Source organism: Brachyistius frenatus, unplaced genomic scaffold, assembly GCF_029030835.1.
Source record: "Brachyistius frenatus isolate BFR_SWC_R1_liver_20210118 unplaced genomic scaffold, ASM2903083v1 Contig_46, whole genome shotgun sequence".
Classification (NCBI taxonomy): Eukaryota; Metazoa; Chordata; class Actinopteri; family Embiotocidae; genus Brachyistius; species Brachyistius frenatus.
Window position 1 is genome coordinate 2,980,710 of NW_027210645.1, and position 16,940 is coordinate 2,997,649.

Sequence of the window (16,940 nt, forward strand, 5' to 3'; positions counted from 1 at the left end):
TTGTCGTAGAAGACTGTGAGCTCTGTTACCTCCAGCACTCACCTGATCACTAGAGTCGGTCATGTAGTTCATCTCCACTCTTGAATGAATTTAAACATGGAAACCCTAATGTTAGAATAAATGATTATGAATCTAATGTTCAGACTATAATATTTCTTTGCTTTTGTTCCAGCCTGAGAACCTGCTGGTTGCTCACACCACCAGCGGCCAGCCAACGGTCAAACTCACTGACTTTGGAGATGCTGTGCAGCTCAACAGTGCCCACTACATCCACCCTCTGCTGGGCAGCCCTGAGTTTGCCTCTCCTGAGTTGGTCTTGGGAGAGCCTGTGTTGCTGACCTCTGACCTCTGGGGCCTGGGCGTGGTGACCTACGTGCTGCTGAGCGGCGCCTCCCCCTTCCTCGACGAGAGCGCCGAGGAGACCTGCTTGAACATCTGCCGGCTGGACTTCAGCTTCCCCAGGGATTACTTCCAGGGTGTCAGCCAGGCGGCACGGGACTTCGTCTGCCTGCTTCTGAGGACCGACCCGGGCAGACGACCTCCGGCCGGGCTCTGCCTCCAGGAGCCGTGGCTGCAGGGTGGCCTCGGCGACGGCCGGGCCAGAGCCGAGGGCTGCCTGGACACCTCCCGCCTCATTTCCTTCATAGACAGGAGGAAAAATCAGACTGACGCCCGGCCCATCGGAGGAGTCAGGAGCTTCATTCAAAGTCGCCTTCAGCCTCGAGTGTGAACTCCAGAACATCTCTGAGCCCCGACGCCCCGAACTCCCGACCTCCTCCCCAATCGGATCACAGTGGAAAAAAGCAGGAAAACCTCGTCAGTGTGTTGAGGCCGTGGGAGATGCACGTCCCTCTTCGTGGCCTACAAGTAAAAAGAAAGAGAAACAATGAATGCTGATCTTATCCTCTTTCACTAAATGTTGATTTAGTAAAAACCTGTAATACTTTAAGTAGTTCAGTTCAGACCTGCTGAGGTCGTCAGCCAATCAGAGCCCTCGAGAACAGAGTTCTCACCAATCACATGAATTAACGGATGCCCTCGTCTACTGCTGCTTGCTGGTTTCAACTCAAAACAGATTTTGTAGTTAAGTGAACAAAAAAATAAAAAATAAAAAACAGAAAAACATTATGAAGTAAGTTATTTTCCTTCGCGAGTTGAAGCTGATCATTAGAGCCGATTGATCGAGCGTCGGCTTCACTGCACAGACGCAGAGCTTTCAGGAGAAAGTGATGCCCACGGAGCTAGTGACAGCGCTGAGAGCAAACCGCCTTCCCTCTTGTTGCTCGGGGAGGTGCCAGCAGAGACTTTGTGTTTTTGCTCTTTTACACTAAAACTGTTAACTCGGATACTTTTGAGAAGCAGCCCTTTCTTATAGAAACAATGTTTAGGAAGGAGAAGTACCGTCTGTACGTTTCCAGGAAAAAAAAAGAAATCATTGTAGAAAATGCTCATCAGTTGAAAAGTTGCTGTGCTACTTTGGACTCTGGAGACAGTGACTGAGCTTGTTGACTTTAAGACAGTTATACATGCGATCGGAGCTTTTTTTGATGGCTGCGCTTACATAACGTACCTAATCTAAAAGATATCATGATGACCATGTCGCGAGTAACAAAGCTGCACTGTCCAATCTGAGAAGAAACAATAGACATCCATCATTTGCTTTTCCTAGAACAAAACTTGTGTTGCGCAGATATGAAATGTTTAAGCCTTACCTTGTATATATATATAGACTTCTGCCTTCTTCCCCCTCACATTCACGGTGGACTCCTGCTTTTGGACGGCAGGACTCAAGACTGTCGGAGCCTCAGTGGCAGCGGTGGTTGCCTAACGGACGAGCCTGAATGTGGAGGAAGAAGAGTTACTGTAAATGCACTCATTGTATGTTATGTTTGATTATCATGTGCAATGTTGCGGCTTTAACATTTTATGCAACTATTTATGAAGACATCTGTTGTATCTGTAATAAATCTAGAGAAAAGCATGTACTTGGTACTGCAAGCACTGCTGGTAGTTTTGTGTTTATTTGATCGGTGAGTGTTTCGACTGCCAGGCCGCGTTAGAGCTCACGATCTTACAATCATGGTCTGATCAAAAATAATTTAACACTTTTTGTACTGTATGCCTCTGTAGTATTGGTACACCAAAGTTGCTCTAGCTTTATAGTACTTAATAAATAAAAAAAATGTTTTATTGTGATTATGTTTCACTTGAGTTAGGTAATCTATGACCACGTGGAATGATTGTTTACACACGTAAAAACACAACAATTAGTTTTATTTAGTCTCTTATATACCTTAATTAAAAAGGCAGGAGATTATAACGTTTACTCTTGTAATTCACAGATCTGATCGGGAGTTAAATGCGAGATTTGATTTACTAAATGGTGTTTCAACTTTATGTACAGATACTTGTTGCCAAAATATTTCTTTCATAAAATCCCTCTTATAAAAAAATTAAAAAAAAATAACTGCCCTGAAAACTAGTTTGTTTGAATGGAAATTTAAAAAAATAAAAAAACACAACATAGAAAAATTTGATACATGAATCCGGTATGGGGTTAAAGATGTGTCATGTTTGAACAGAAGTCAGCCCTCTGTTACCTTTTTATTTATTTTAAAAGGTGTGCACAGGCCATTAAAAACAAGGAAACTTGAACTGGATACCTCAGTTTAGGTTTTTTTTCATTGTTGTTTTTGTCTTTTTTTTGGTGTTTGTTTCATAAATTACATGTTTGCTACATTTTATGTTTTTTATCTTTTGCATGTATATTTCTTTGTACAGATCATACATATTCTCCTCTGTAAATATTTCTCATTTTTGCCATCAGTTATTTGAAAATTAAACAAAATGACATTTGACATTTTCTTTCTTTTGTGTTTATTATTGTTATTTTGTGTTTTATCACATGGACAGCTTTGTTTTTTATTAGTTAAAGATTCAAGTAAATTAGCTTTTGAGTTTTTGTTTTTTTTACCTGAACCTTTCATGACAGGTTTTGATGAGATTATTTTTCTGGCAGGTATTTAGTTATATTCAGGCTTCTTTTTTGTTGTTTCTACTCCATACATGCAGAGGAGAGCTGTGCTTTTCTGTAGTTGAGTATTCAAATTTCAGTCTGTGGAGCGAGATCACTGATAGGAAAGCAACATTTTGCTTGGTCTTAGTGGAACTGAGAAGACAAATGTCATTTAAGAGACAAGCTTGACTGTAACCGGTCAGGACCGTAAACAAAGAACTTGAGTCTAAATCAGCTGCGGAGGTTTAAAGGTGCAGTGCGGGACTTTTATATACAGTATAAATGAATGTCTGTTACATTCAAACTCTTACCTGACGAGTTCACATAATATTACATTTTCATTACAGTTTAGAGCACATACTATAATATTACATTTATGGACGACATGCTATAATGACATGTTTATCATATTTTGGACGCAACACATTTGATTATTTTTATGACTTTTTGGATGACATATCATAGTATGATATTTTACAACATCATATGTTATACAATAGTATGACATTTTTATGACGGTGAAGTATGAGTTTCTTATGACAGTTTTGTATTACTATGATCTTTTAATGACATTTTGGACGATATATTATAGTATGATGTTTTCATGATATTTTGGATAACATACGATAGTATGATATTTTTGGGGATATTTTGGACCAAATGCGGTATACAATTATATATATATATATATACATTTTTGATACATATACAAATATATAATCCAATAATATCATTGGTTGATTTTATCCTCTGACATAAAAATTGAAGTGGTAAAGTCGTTTAACTCTGCTCGATTCTACTGGAGAAAAATTATTCTCCCACAAGAAACTCTCATTGGCGGATGAGAGAGCAGTCTATCCCATCATTTCAAAATCTTCCAGTAAATGGTTTGAGATCTGAAACCATTCAGCGATTTCCCTGTCCTGTAGGAATCTACTTTTCCACACGTGTATTCAAGCTTTTCCTTTGATTTGACACATATCTGTTTTTGTCCACATTTCTTTAGTAGGAGACCTTTGTCACTTTTTGTAGATAATTGCATATCAAGGTCAGCACTGTGCTTGAAGATCCAGCATTGACCTGGCTCTGTTATTTGACTGACAAATGTGATCATTGGCTGTGAAGCAGCTTAACTGAGTGGCAATGAGGGATTAAAGTTTCTTTTCAAAACTCCTCAAAAAGTTGCCTTTGACAACTATCAAAGTGGCGATTTATTCTCTAATGTTTAGGTGCTCATCAAATATATAGTCTGCACTGCCCTCCAGTGGCTCTTTGCTCGCATTAGTAGAAGGGGCTGCTTTACAGGCCTCTGAGACGACAACTCATTTATTTCTATTTTAGGTGATTAAAAGGTCTTTTCATATTCATAGTTGCTATGCGAGTATTATCTGCTGGTTCATTAGAGGGTCTGTTGGCCATGATGGCATCAACGGCTATCTGTCTTTACTATTGTGTCATTCAAGTCCTTTTTTTTTTTTTTTATTTTTTGCATCTAGATGACTAAATCTGTAAACAATCGCAGGCACGTGCACACGTCCACATCAAACTCCAATAAGATGCAGTGACAGCAGAAATCTTCATGATAGTTTTCCTACATCACTTGAAGTTCCCTACATTGTCCTTTGTATATTTACATACCTTTACTTACACATTTCCTGTTTACTTTTACTTATAATTTAGTGTTTCTTCTTTGTGATAACAGTATTTATTTATTTATTTATTTTTTTAACCAAAGTAATGCATCTCCATATAGTCTATCCATATGTTTTACATCCAAGCTTGTTTATGAAAATGGAGTTGGAGGTGCTTGCGTTGATTACGGCTGAGATGACAGGTGTGCAGCTGCACGTGGCGTAACCCGACCAACGGGCAGAGCAGGTTTTAAAGAGACCGCCCTGAAGAACACAGGTGCGTTTTGATAGGCTACGTGACAGCCCCACCAGTACGTCACGAAAGTACTTCAAGTACAGTTTGGAGGTACAGGTAATTCTTGTACTTTTGACGCTATTTCATTACATAAAAGCTACAACATTAATAAGGGCTGCATTACATTTAGGTGAGGTCTGGTATTGTGCGTGATCCACAGATTGTACATAACAAATATGCTCACAGGAGACATCCTGGGACACGTCATGAAACTGTGCCACCTGTACTTATGCTGCATTCACACACATCACTCTTTTTGCGCTGCATATGCATTTGCTTAGCTTATTACATTGCATTGAATTACATTGGATTTTATTGTATCAGTGTTTATCTAATTGTTCTCGCCCATCTTTCTGCTGCTCTTACATTGCACTTTTTTTTTGTTTGTTTTGTTTTTTTGCCCGGGGATTAATAAAGCATCATCTTATCTTGGTTGTGACAAAGTCAAAATGTCTGCTCTGATTTTTGTATATTGTCAGAGGTTTAACCAGTTGAACGCCCTCTCTGGCTTGCAAAGATTAGACTTCAAGATTTCTGTTAAAACTCTTTATTTGGAACAATTTTGTTAGGATAATAAAAGTTATTTTTCTGTAGTACATGAACCTTTAACTTTTTGGTTTAGAATAGTTTTTAGACAAGTTCATTTTGCTGATAAAACATCTGTACTTCTACCTAAGCAGGTTTTTAAAACAGGACATATACTTGCAATGAAGTATTTTTACATTGTCAAATCCAAAACGTAGGCTATTATTTGGTCAAAATTTAATTATGACCAGAATCGTAATTTTTGACACCTTATCGTGGCATAATGTTACACCATAGTGCAAAACTATGAAGAGAAATTTGGAAGTAAAAAAAAAAGCATAGTAATAACCAAACTAAAGCTAAGTGTTAACCTCAGCTAAAGCATAGCCACAGTGACAAAAAAAAAGGCTGAAAATTGGCTTTAAAGGGATAAAAATAAAACCCTCAAAAGGACAAAAAATAAGGCTTCACAATTCTTATATCAAAAGCAAAGAGCCAAAGAGGCTTCTTTGATTGAACTTAAAGCATCTCGTAACTTTTATGTATTCAAAACTTTTCAAAAAAGTAATAAAGTAGGGTTAGCAAAAGTTAAAGAGAGTCAGTAACATCCAGGGACAATAACAGAGCCGCAGTTCAGCCATGTTTGGTTTATAGCAATGTTGTCTTTTATTCTAATTTCCAATAAACAGAGAATATATCAGTCCCTTATTTGTACAAAAATACCTGAACAGGATACAACGTAGATCCAGGAGCCGCACAGACAGAATGAAGCAAAGCACAGTGGGGTTATGTGGGGGGAAAAATCATTACGGTTCATTTGCTCTTTTTTTTTTTTTCTTCTTTCTTTCTTTCTTTCCCTGAAATGTTTTATTTGACTTCAGCTTATGATGACTTCAACCCAACAACAAAACAACACTGAGTTAGTTTCACTTGCACCAACACTGCGAGTCCCCACACACGATGGGAGCTCGTATGTGGTGTTGACCTGACACTAGGATCTCGTTCCAGTAAGGTTACACTTGACAGTCACAGCTAACTGTAAATGAACGCAGAGAGTGGACGGATGGCAACTAAACACTTGTTACCGTTTAGAAAGAGGCACCTGCTGCAAGAATTAGTTAAGAAGAGAAAAAAAACCTTTGTTATGCACCTTACAATCAGAGTAAATGGACATAATGAAATGCACAAGTGTCTTGAGCTACTACTTGTGATGAAAAGTATACAAAATCTGCAAAGAATATCCCCACGGGTTAAGCGTGTGTGTGTGTGTGTGTGTGTGTGTGTGTGTGTGTGTGTGTGTGTGTGTGTGTGTGTGTGTGTGTGTGTGTGTGTGTGTGTGTGTGTGTGTGTGTGTGTGTGTGTGTGTGCGTGCGTAAGATTAATACCCAAACATTTACCGGAGTGTTTTCTCTAAAGTAAATGAGTGTAATCAGACATGTCAGAGAGGGGATACTCAACAGATGTGGTTTTAAAAAACAAAGAATGGCATCAGGTTTGGGCGCTGGCAGAGTCGAAGCCTCTGACAGCCTGTCAGCTTATACAAATGTTGTTCAGAAATTTGACATATACCAAAAATCCAGTTAGAGCTCTTAAAATAAAAAAAACAAAAAACAAAAACAGTTTAATTTAATACTGTATATACTGTGGTATGTTCTTTTATAAGATGTGACAAACCAAAGAAAATACACAATAATATCAACATACAATCAAATAATGAAAAAAAAGGACAAAATAAATCATTCTCTTCATTTTACATGGAGTTATGAGCAAAAGCATAACACCCCATACATAGTGATCTGTGACCTAGGTACAGTGTTAGATCTACATCTTCTCCGTAGCTTCACATACTTAGAAAACAAATTATACTTTATGCTTGGACTTGTGTAAAGGATTGCATTGTAGCACAGTGATTAAAAAAAATGGAGGGAGGAGGAGAGGATTCGTCCCCGCTGACCCATAGCGACGTGGCTCCGCGTCCCTCTCCGACATACAGGAAAGAGCCTCAGCTGTGGACTGGGAATGCTGGGATACCTCCAGACAAACTCTCGTCTCCTCTAAATCCACTTGACTTTACCCAACCGACAAGCAACCTTCTTACTGTCTCTAAAAGGCAAGTATGATAACCAGCAGTTAGCAATCCTGAATAGTGAATATAACAGTCTGGCCATCCACATACAAATCACACACGCACAAGCACAAACACACACACACACACACACACACACACACACACACACACACACACACACACACACACACACACACACACACACACACACACACACACACACACACACACACACACCTATTCACCACAGGGTCATAGCTTACAAGGCTGGACACAGGTGGGAGAAGGGGGGCAGGAGGGAGGGGGGAGGGGGGAGTTCAAGCATTATCCAATCCCTGGAAAGAGTCTGCCCTGACTGATTAGAAAGGCCTGATTGGTGGAACGCAGAGCTGGTGAGTCGGTTAAGTCACGCGATTAGTCATTGGCGGCAGTGGCTCGGATGTCGATGACAGTACTTAGAGAGAGTTTAGTGAGCCCGGCAGGGAGTCCGGTGGCCTCGTGCTAACCCTCTTCGCTGTGAATCTGGCACAGGATGGATGGAAGGTGATGGTGAGGGCGGGAGGGGTGGAGGACCAAGCTGAGCTGTCACATGCCTCTGTTTCCTCTTGTGTATTCCTATAGATATGTTTACTGTCACAGATAATGTGAAAGACGGAATTCTGACAGCATAATTTTGGGGTATTAAAAAAATCCTGGTGTAAACTGATGTAGTCTGTGTGTTGCTTGTAGACCCATTCATTCTTAATGACTGTGCTACAGTGTCTTTTTCAATACTACCACTAGAGGGGGGGGGCGGGGGGCAAAAGAGGGATGCTTTCTCCTGCACACGACTAAAAACAGACCTGTTTAGGGTCACAGTCTTCTGTTTTGATAGACAAACTTTTCCTAGCACACCTGCCTTGCCTCCTTTTCACTTCACCTCCCAGAATGCTTTCAACAAAGACGCATTATCAAGTTGTTTTCAATTAGGACTTGTGGAGAGAGATATTGGGCCCGCGAGTCGACTAATTTCGGGTTGCAATTATGAATTATTTCCATTATTGATTAATGTAAAAGAACTGGATAATTTATGAATAAATCTGTTCTATAAAATGTCAGAAAATTGTGAAACTAAAAACATTTTATGGAGCGAAAGGTGACGTTTTCAAATAAAAAAAAAATTGTCGAACCAACAGCTACAACCCCAGACGTTCAGTTGGCTAAAAGATAAGAAAAAGTTAGCCTGGTGTTACCAGAACAAAATTCACTGCATGAATATATGAGTGTTGATACACATCCTACTGGGCGAAGACTTCAGGTTAAATGTACAAACTATTGGAGCAGTCTTTGACCAATCCGCATTGACCACCGCATTAAAGAAAATTCTTGATTTCAACTTCACTGCACATAGCCACGCCCACTGGTCCCTGATTGGTCCACCCTTCAGAGTGGCAAACTTTAATAGGAACAGGGTTTCCAGACTGCAATAGTCCAGAAACACCAGACTAAGAAAAAGAAGCAAATCTTCCCTTGTTGAGAAGTTGCAATTATCAAATGTTTGGCATTTTTGCTAAACAAAATGATAATACTTTTCATACTGCTTATCATAATATTTGCTGATTAATTTTTTTGTTTTTAAATCACCTTGCCAATTAATTCACTTTTTTCTTTCTCCTGAAAATGCGAAGTCTCTAATGACAGTTTGTCCTGCCTGTGCTCTTGGGGATTCTTGCTGTGTGACTGTTGTAAAATCATTTGTTCAGTTCAGTTTCTAGAAGAAAGAAGCCCTCACGTCTCCGTTGTGAGGGACTGACACCTCTCAAGTTCAACACTGATGAGAAAAAAAAACTTGCACGCAGCTGATGAAAACATCTGGACTTGATGTTAAGATTTTAACCAGATGCAAGATTACGCTGCTAATACCTTTTTTCTAAATCGTGTTCAGGTGGATTTTCATTGTGAGGAAAGAGGTTGAGAATTTTGGAAAGTATTTGCTTTCATGCTGAGAGTGGGATAAAAAGATTGTTCAAGTCTTTAGTTTATCAGACACGCTGGGAGAGAGGACCCAAAGTCAGAAAAATGCCAAGGACAACACAATAAGATCCAACACTAAAGACAACAGCGTGGTCTGTGTGGTAAATATGCAGCCGATGCACAGCTCGCTTAGCTTAGGAAGTCACTGCACCCAGTCAACAACAGTATAGCAAATGACTACCACTAATTAGTGTTTATATTAAGATATAACGTGGTAATTTGTGAGTTTTCGAGGTGCTGGTAAGCAGAATTTGTCACTTTTGGAACGAGCACGGCTATCTAGTTTTGCTCGATGTAGCTTCATTTAGCATTTGGATACGAAGGAAATCCTCCTTTCAAGTTTCTTGACAAGAAAGTAAATAAAACTTCCTCAAATCTGGCACCACTCCTCAGCTGAATTGCCCGTGTCATCACTCTAGATGTTCTTCCATCCCCTAAAAGTCCCAAACGTGTTGCTGTATGTGCATTTTAACATAGCTTCAATTTCATACACAAAGCTCACAATTTTCACTTAAGGCGAGTGAAGCTCATTCGACTGTGTGTTGATTCACAATCAACTGAGTTCACATTTCAAGTCATTTGTTCAAATTTATTTAAAATAAAAATAATAATAATAATAATAATAATAAAATGTTATGAGAGTGCTTGTGTTGCTTTGTACGAGGGAACAGTGGTCAGAATCCGAACATGACAGCTCCAACCCATCGATATCAAATCAGGATGATTAAAAATGTGCAAGCGGTGAGCTCAGAACAGACGTAGGAAAGGAAAAACGACATTCAAAGACAAATTCACCGACAGATATAACCCTTTTGATTGAAAGAAAAAAAATAACTGAAATAGTAGAAGCTTGGGGGTGGACACATTTTTCAGGAGTCTATCTAACAGTCCTCCTCCTCTTCCTCACAGTCTTCAGACGCGGCAGCTGGTTCAAGAGCACATTCATGGTGGTGCGGTCCTGTTGGTACGAGCCACACGGAGGTCCAAGACGTCGCTAAACCTTTCTGAAAGGCACTGCGTAATCAGCTGTGACTCTCTGCTCCCACGCCACTGTAATCCAATCAGAGCTGGTGGAAATTCACATGCATGCTCTTTCAGCAGGGGAGTGGAGGAGGAAGAGGAGGCAGCTTCATTTTAGCTAGAGAGCCGTCGTCTGTCTGCCCAGGAGTGCAAAACTAGTTCTGCATTGAATCAACAGTAATAAAACAGCATTAAAATGACATCAAGTAATCAACTCTACAAGAGAGGCTTGTTTCAGCCTTCCTGATGAACATTCCTCTGTCCTTTCAGCAAACCCTCGCCGTTGCTCTGCTCATCCTGCCTTCAGCTACTTCTCTTTTCGCTCCCGACTTTTCTCTGAGCTTGTGTGGAGGCGGGATTTGGGGTTGCACCGGGGGATTGTGGGTCGGGACACGGCGGAGGCGCCGCGTCAAAGCCCGCTAAGGTGTTAATGGGGGGGGGGGGGGGGACAGGGTGTCAGCTTATCCAGACTGGACTGCACAGGTTGAGAAAACTCCTGGATCGAGTTTGATAAGACCCAGAGAGGTTCCCGTCCATTCCTGATGATCATTGAGGAAGTCAGAGGGTGGTGCTCCCTCCGCCCGCCTCGGTAGCGAGGGTGGGGTTGGGCACCACAGCTTATCAGGCCTGGAGGATGGGGGGGTGGAGGTGTGTGTGTGTGTGTGTGTGTGTGTGTGTGTGTGTGTGTGTGTGTGTGTGTGTGTGTGTGTGTGTGTGTGTGTGTGTGGTGGGGTCGAAGGGTGGGGGACTCGGAGGTATGGATCCATCCCAGAGACCCACAGCACTCCTGCCGGAAAGATGTTACTTTTAGTTATCTTTCACGACGTACAGTCTCTCTCCGTGGTCAGAACAGCAACGCAACAGAGTCTCCATGACAACAATGCAGGAGTTGGGCAACTGCTGTCTGCGATCTGCAACATTTGAAGTATCCCATTTGTTCTCACTCGAACATCCAAACAGCGGTAAAACTGAGAAAAGCCCGGGGGGGCGTCAAACCTCCGCTGCCAGTTGGTAACTTCCGTAACTTTTCTCTTCAGCCCCATTGTGTTGGTGAAGGGAGGGGAAAAGAGGACGGGGAGGGGGCGGGGGGGTCGCAGGGTGAGAGGTGTGCAAAAAGAGGGGTGGTGTCGGGTGCGTGGAGTGTCACAAGGCCACAGCGGTGCACGGGTGTTTGAGCTTGCAGGGCAGCACTCCTCTGTTGAGCTGGTAAAACTCCACCAGGTGGATGAGGTCGGTGAACTTGGTGGCGCCGTCGTCGAGGCTGAAGAACACCTGACCGTCCTCCTCACACTTCAGACAGGGAGGGAGGACAGAGGACAGTTAGCCAGCACATGACAAGAGGACTTTGTTGTCTTCATGAGCTGTGACATCAGACAGTAACAGGACAGTAAATACATGGAAAAAAAATCCATATCGAAAGGACTGTCTATTTCATGTCACTTCAGCTATAAGGACAAAGCAAAAAAATGTATTTGTAAATTTCTCATTGTTATCCAAGTATCTAATGTCTTAACTCCAGTTCTGTGGCACAATATACTGAAACCAAATAATCTTGTACTCTCAGAACTTTTTTTAAAGATAAAAATGTGGAAATTTCTTTAGTTTAAAACATTTAGTGAGTACCTAATATTAGCAGAATTTGAAAAAATAGCAGTGCTGACATTATGTCAAAGATGCTTATGTATTGTGTTGGACAGGTGTCTCCTGAAGTGAGCATGTTAACGAGCTGGCCTCACCCCATCTCTTTTCTACGGATGTGTTCAGTCAACAATGTATAATTCCATCTCTTTAATTTAAGCAAGTCAACAATATAATCGTGCTTTTTTTTCTCCACGATTGTTCTGTATTATTCCTCTAAAGTGGTATTGTCTGAGTTCAGACCCAAAACGTTCCTTAGTAAGAAATGAAGAGTTTCTGTCTACTGAGACGTCAGAGAGCTTTGAATTTGAAACGGATACAGGAAGTGTTGAGTTTGTACCAACACATTAAGCAGTATCTTTAACAGGGCAAACGGGAGCGGATCAAAACGAGGCTTTGTGAATCAATCAATACACCTTAAATGTCAAATACACAAATTGCATTTGTTTTTATTGGCTCTCTTGTATGAGATATGCTTTAGAAATGATCAAATCTTCAAGCACTTAAATGTGATTAATTTCAAATGGATCATGAAAACTATGACTATTTATGTAGGTGGACCTGCTTGCAGGGACAAAGATCTTTCTGGTTTTTGAGGGGGTGACAGGAGTTCAGGCTGAAACATGAAATCCAACATCAGGTGATGTCTTGTAAACAGAACAATTCAAAGCCATGTTTTTTTTTCCAAAGACAGTAAAGCAGTAATCTGTGTAACTCTTTCTTATTTCAGTGGCCGTGACATATTAACGTGACTGACCGGTAGGATTTGGAAGTGCTTGATCTTCTGATGGTGGCACAAGGTGAGCACGAACGCCTTGGGATTACTCTGACTGTCCCGCAACAGGAATAACCTGACAAAGAAAGCATAAGGAGAAAGGATTAAACAGTGTCATGAATATATATATATCAGCGCCATGATTTCCACAAGTTCAAAAGCTTCTGCCGTTGAGGGAAGTGTGAGGACTTTATCTAAATCCACTGAGTTAAGTAAAGAAATGTGTTGCTGATGAGCCAAAACGTGTTTTTGGACATTTTCAGATTTAAGCTTCTCATTACAGCAGTTTGACTATTTTGACAAAGTAATCTTCCTCTCGCTCAAGTTTTTTTTCAGCAATATTTCACACGAGTATCGCTAACCGTTAGACAATGTCACGAGACAAAAAAAAATCCTACCACTCACCCGTCTACTTGGCCTTGTTGGATGATCATTTTGTGGGCTTCCTCTCTGAGGATGCGACCATGAAACCAAACCTGTGTCCTGTGGATTACTAAAAAACAACACACATTTTCAAGACGAAGATCTTCTTTAAGTCTGTTTATAACCACACTACATCAGTCAATCTACCAGCCTGGGAAGGTTTACTGGTCTTTCTGTTGTTGGTGGTGATGGAGGGCTAAGTGAGAGTACCTGTGCTCAGAGAGGATGGATGCAGGGGGCTGGGACTGCCCAGGATATTCATACGCTGGCCCCTTTTCTGTGAGAAACAAACATATCATGAGATAATTACACATAAAACAAAATCCCTCACATTAGTCCTGATCCTTGTGGCATTGTGAAATATGCGGAAACATACGTTTAAAACGAAACACAACGAATTTGATTTTCTGTGGAGTTCAGTTAAAGATAAAGTAGAGAAAACAAACATTGTAATGAACTTCAGTCGACCACAAACAAAACAAATTGAGGCAGCAGCTGCTTTCTGCTTCAACTTCATCAGAGCTATGAGCTCAGCAACAGGTAAGTGCTCCTTTAATAAAAGCATTCTGCACACTCTTTCCATGGAAGTACATTTGTACTCAAAAGGGAAAAGACTTTGGGTGAAGAACATCTGAGAGGTAGTTTACAAACGACTTGTGAATAAACACGCACACCATTCAGTAAAACAAAACAAAACAAAAAACAAAAAGAGAAAGTTGGTGGAAAAAAAGAGAATTTTCAACAGGATATTTGTGCTCATCACATGAAAAAAAATGGAAGCTTCAATATGTCAATGTTTGGATTCAGATTTGTTTTTCCTACACACCCTCCAGCTCTGTCCCTCCTCCAGGGCGGCGCTCTGGGCCTCCACGGGGTTGTCGATGACGCGCCCGGTCCGTCCGGAGAAGTCCATGGCAACCAGGGAGTTCTCAGACACACTCCGCTGTTGGGGGGAGGGAGCGGGGTGGAGGTGGAGAGGGTGGTGTGGAAAGGGTGGTGTGGAGCAGGGGGAGGGGGGTGTGGAGCGGAGGGGGAGGGGGTATACCAGAAACGGGGTGGACACGGGTGGTAGACAAGGGTCAGAGGTCAAACAAGCCAGACACACTCACTGGAGCATGACAAATCCTGTCTGCACACAGACCCACTTTAGTCAATCCACGAATGCCCCTGTGAGGAAAAGCACAAGTCTGTCCTGCGTTTGTGGCTCTGCGGCTCAAACTATTTAGGTTTCCTTTCAATCAGTTACTCTCAGGTCCTCCCAAAAAATACAACCAACTAAAGAACAACTTCCTTTATTTTGAGTAATTATTATAAAATTGTAATCTTTTTTTTTCAACAATGCCTTTTAGAAGAACTGTCACTCACTAGGCTGTCAAATTAAAAGCTTTGCACAAAGTCTGGTGCCTTAAATTTGACTAATTTCCTGGTTAAATTCAACATTAGTCCAAATAGGACAAATATGGATTTTCTCATGTTAATGTCCAATATAAAATTTGTGAAACTTGTGAATAAACACATAAAAACTGCTGTTTTATCAAAGTAAAACACCAAAATTGTGTTTTCTTCAGCACGTAGCAGACATCTGGGCATTTGATGCATTTTGATAAATTAGTGAGCTTTATTCCTAATTTTTTCTAACCCATCTGTATATTTTATTTTGAAAAACATTTATTAACTAAAGTTTATTCATCTTTGATCAAATAAACGTATTTTTCTGATCAACAGGAAATTAATCGCTGATCATTTATAATTGTTTTTATAAAGCAAAAAAAAAAAAAATCCAGTTTCATCTTCCCTGAGGTGAAGAGCTGCAGCAGATTTCGGTTTTATATCATTATGAATTAAATATCTGCTTTATTTGACATCGTATGCTCGGTAAAACTGAAATGAACTATTCTTCAGAATGACAAATCAAAACAAAACAAAATTTGATTACTTCAACATATCAGACAGTAGGATCTGTGCGTGTATATCATGTTTTACAGTGTGATTCACACAGAGGTTGACTCACAACACAAGTCTGTAAGTTGTATAAATTGCAGATTTAATTCACAATGTTTCCAAAGGAGTTTGACACCTTTCTTGACGCCTCATGGTGTGAGGGGATTAGGCGTTTGTACTGTACCAACACACGCATTTCTGTTTACTGCGTATGTGTGCGTGCGGTCTTGTATACAGTGTAGGTGTTTCTGAGCATTACGTAAATGTTTTGGTTTTTCAAATAACTGTGGGATAAGGTGCTCTGTGTCGGATGTACTTTGGTTATGCACTGCTGTTTGTTTAAAACGAGCAGCCTGACCTGAATCTGGATCTGGATCTGAATCTAAGCCTTTCACTGCACAATCTTGTTCACCTGATTAACAAAAGTTTAACGGCAGCAATGAACATTTGAATAGAAATTCATTTCAGCATGTGACAAATCCTTCTTATGCAAAGTGGCAAAAAATGATCCCACTGCGTGCTGCCCTCTTTAGAAAGAGTGAGGCACCAGGCAGATTTAGCATGAGCTAATTAATGGATCTATCTGGACTGGTGAGTGAAGGACATTAGAGCAGGATGTAATGATGTCAGAGAGCAGGTCCTCACCACAGGAGCAGAGAAAGGAGACAGGTTGGACTTCCTCTGCTGGGGGACATTGTAGCTTTGATACAGCAGTATCCCGTACTGAGGAGACAGGAGACAGACAGGATCAATGACTGTTGACACTTAAAGAAAAGAGAATCCGCTTATTAAATACGTTTTAGCATCGACCACCTGAGAACGGTATATTGATCAAACTAAATAAATTTAACTCCAACATGTTGAAGGGAAGTTTACTTTGAGCAGTCTGAAGGCGGTCATCCAGCAGGTCCTGCTCTGCTCGTCCTCGGCACACAGCATCTTCAGCTCCTTACAGTCACTCGTCACTTTACTGGGCTGTCGACCAAACAGAGGACACAGCGGGGCGTTTTAATTAGAGAGATAGACATCATGAACATGTGAGGCCTCTAATTCTCTAATGATGAATTCCAGTGATGGAGTCAATTTGAACTGTTGCTGAATTAGTGATACTTTAACTACAATATTAAATATAATCTTTATTTATCCCAGCCTTCATAGTAGAAATTTACCGACCTAAGCGAATAAGAGGTTATATATTATTCTTATTTTTGCTGCAAGATAATATATACTACTACTGTTAAAAAAGTTATGCAAAATTATATTTGATCTGATTCTTCTGCAGTATCTTATGAGTATCTTATGAGTCTGGCAGCCTCATTTGAATTATATAGGACCGAATGTGTCATCAATTGTTTTACAAGGAGTTTGCTGAGCTTCACGGATTTTTTGTTGTTGTTGTATTGTTTGTTTGCTTGTTTTGTGATTGCCTGTTTGCGTGTTGTTTTCTGTGTATTCCTGCTTTGTTTGCATAAAATTGAAAAATCCCAATAACAATTTTTTTCTTTAATCTTTATTGATCAGTTATAAATCACACACAATAAAACCCACACAAAATGGCATAATAATGAGATTATCATCGCAACAATTTTAGGAGA

At 40.5% G+C, this 16,940-nt stretch overlaps 2 protein-coding genes across 10 annotated transcripts in view; one reads left to right on the top strand and one right to left on the bottom strand.

Annotated features, from left to right (window-relative positions):
* The window catches only part of trioa (trio Rho guanine nucleotide exchange factor a), an 83,719-nt gene extending 80,861 nt beyond the window's left edge, over nt 1-2,858 (top strand). For all 7 annotated transcript variants that reach the window (XM_069703442.1, XM_069703443.1, XM_069703447.1 and 4 more), the window contains one exon: nt 173-2,858. In XM_069703442.1, the coding sequence (XP_069559543.1) occupies nt 173-730 (558 nt within the window). In that variant the 3' untranslated portion in view covers nt 731-2,858. The remainder of the gene's footprint in view (nt 1-172) is intronic.
* Nucleotides 2,859-9,002: 6,144 nt separating this feature from the next.
* Nucleotides 9,003-16,940, bottom strand: part of LOC138623764 (growth factor receptor-bound protein 10-like) — a 45,395-nt gene continuing 37,457 nt past the window's right edge. For all 3 annotated transcript variants that reach the window (XM_069703450.1, XM_069703452.1, XM_069703451.1), the window contains 7 exons: nt 16,222-16,320; nt 15,991-16,068; nt 14,231-14,347; nt 13,615-13,681; nt 13,387-13,474; nt 12,964-13,057; nt 9,003-11,858 (listed from right to left, as the gene is read on the bottom strand). In XM_069703450.1, coding sequence (XP_069559551.1) covers nt 11,712-11,858; nt 12,964-13,057; nt 13,387-13,474; nt 13,615-13,681; nt 14,231-14,347; nt 15,991-16,068; nt 16,222-16,320 — 690 coding nt within the window. In that variant the 3' untranslated portion in view covers nt 9,003-11,711. The remainder of the gene's footprint in view (nt 11,859-12,963; nt 13,058-13,386; nt 13,475-13,614; nt 13,682-14,230; nt 14,348-15,990; nt 16,069-16,221; nt 16,321-16,940) is intronic.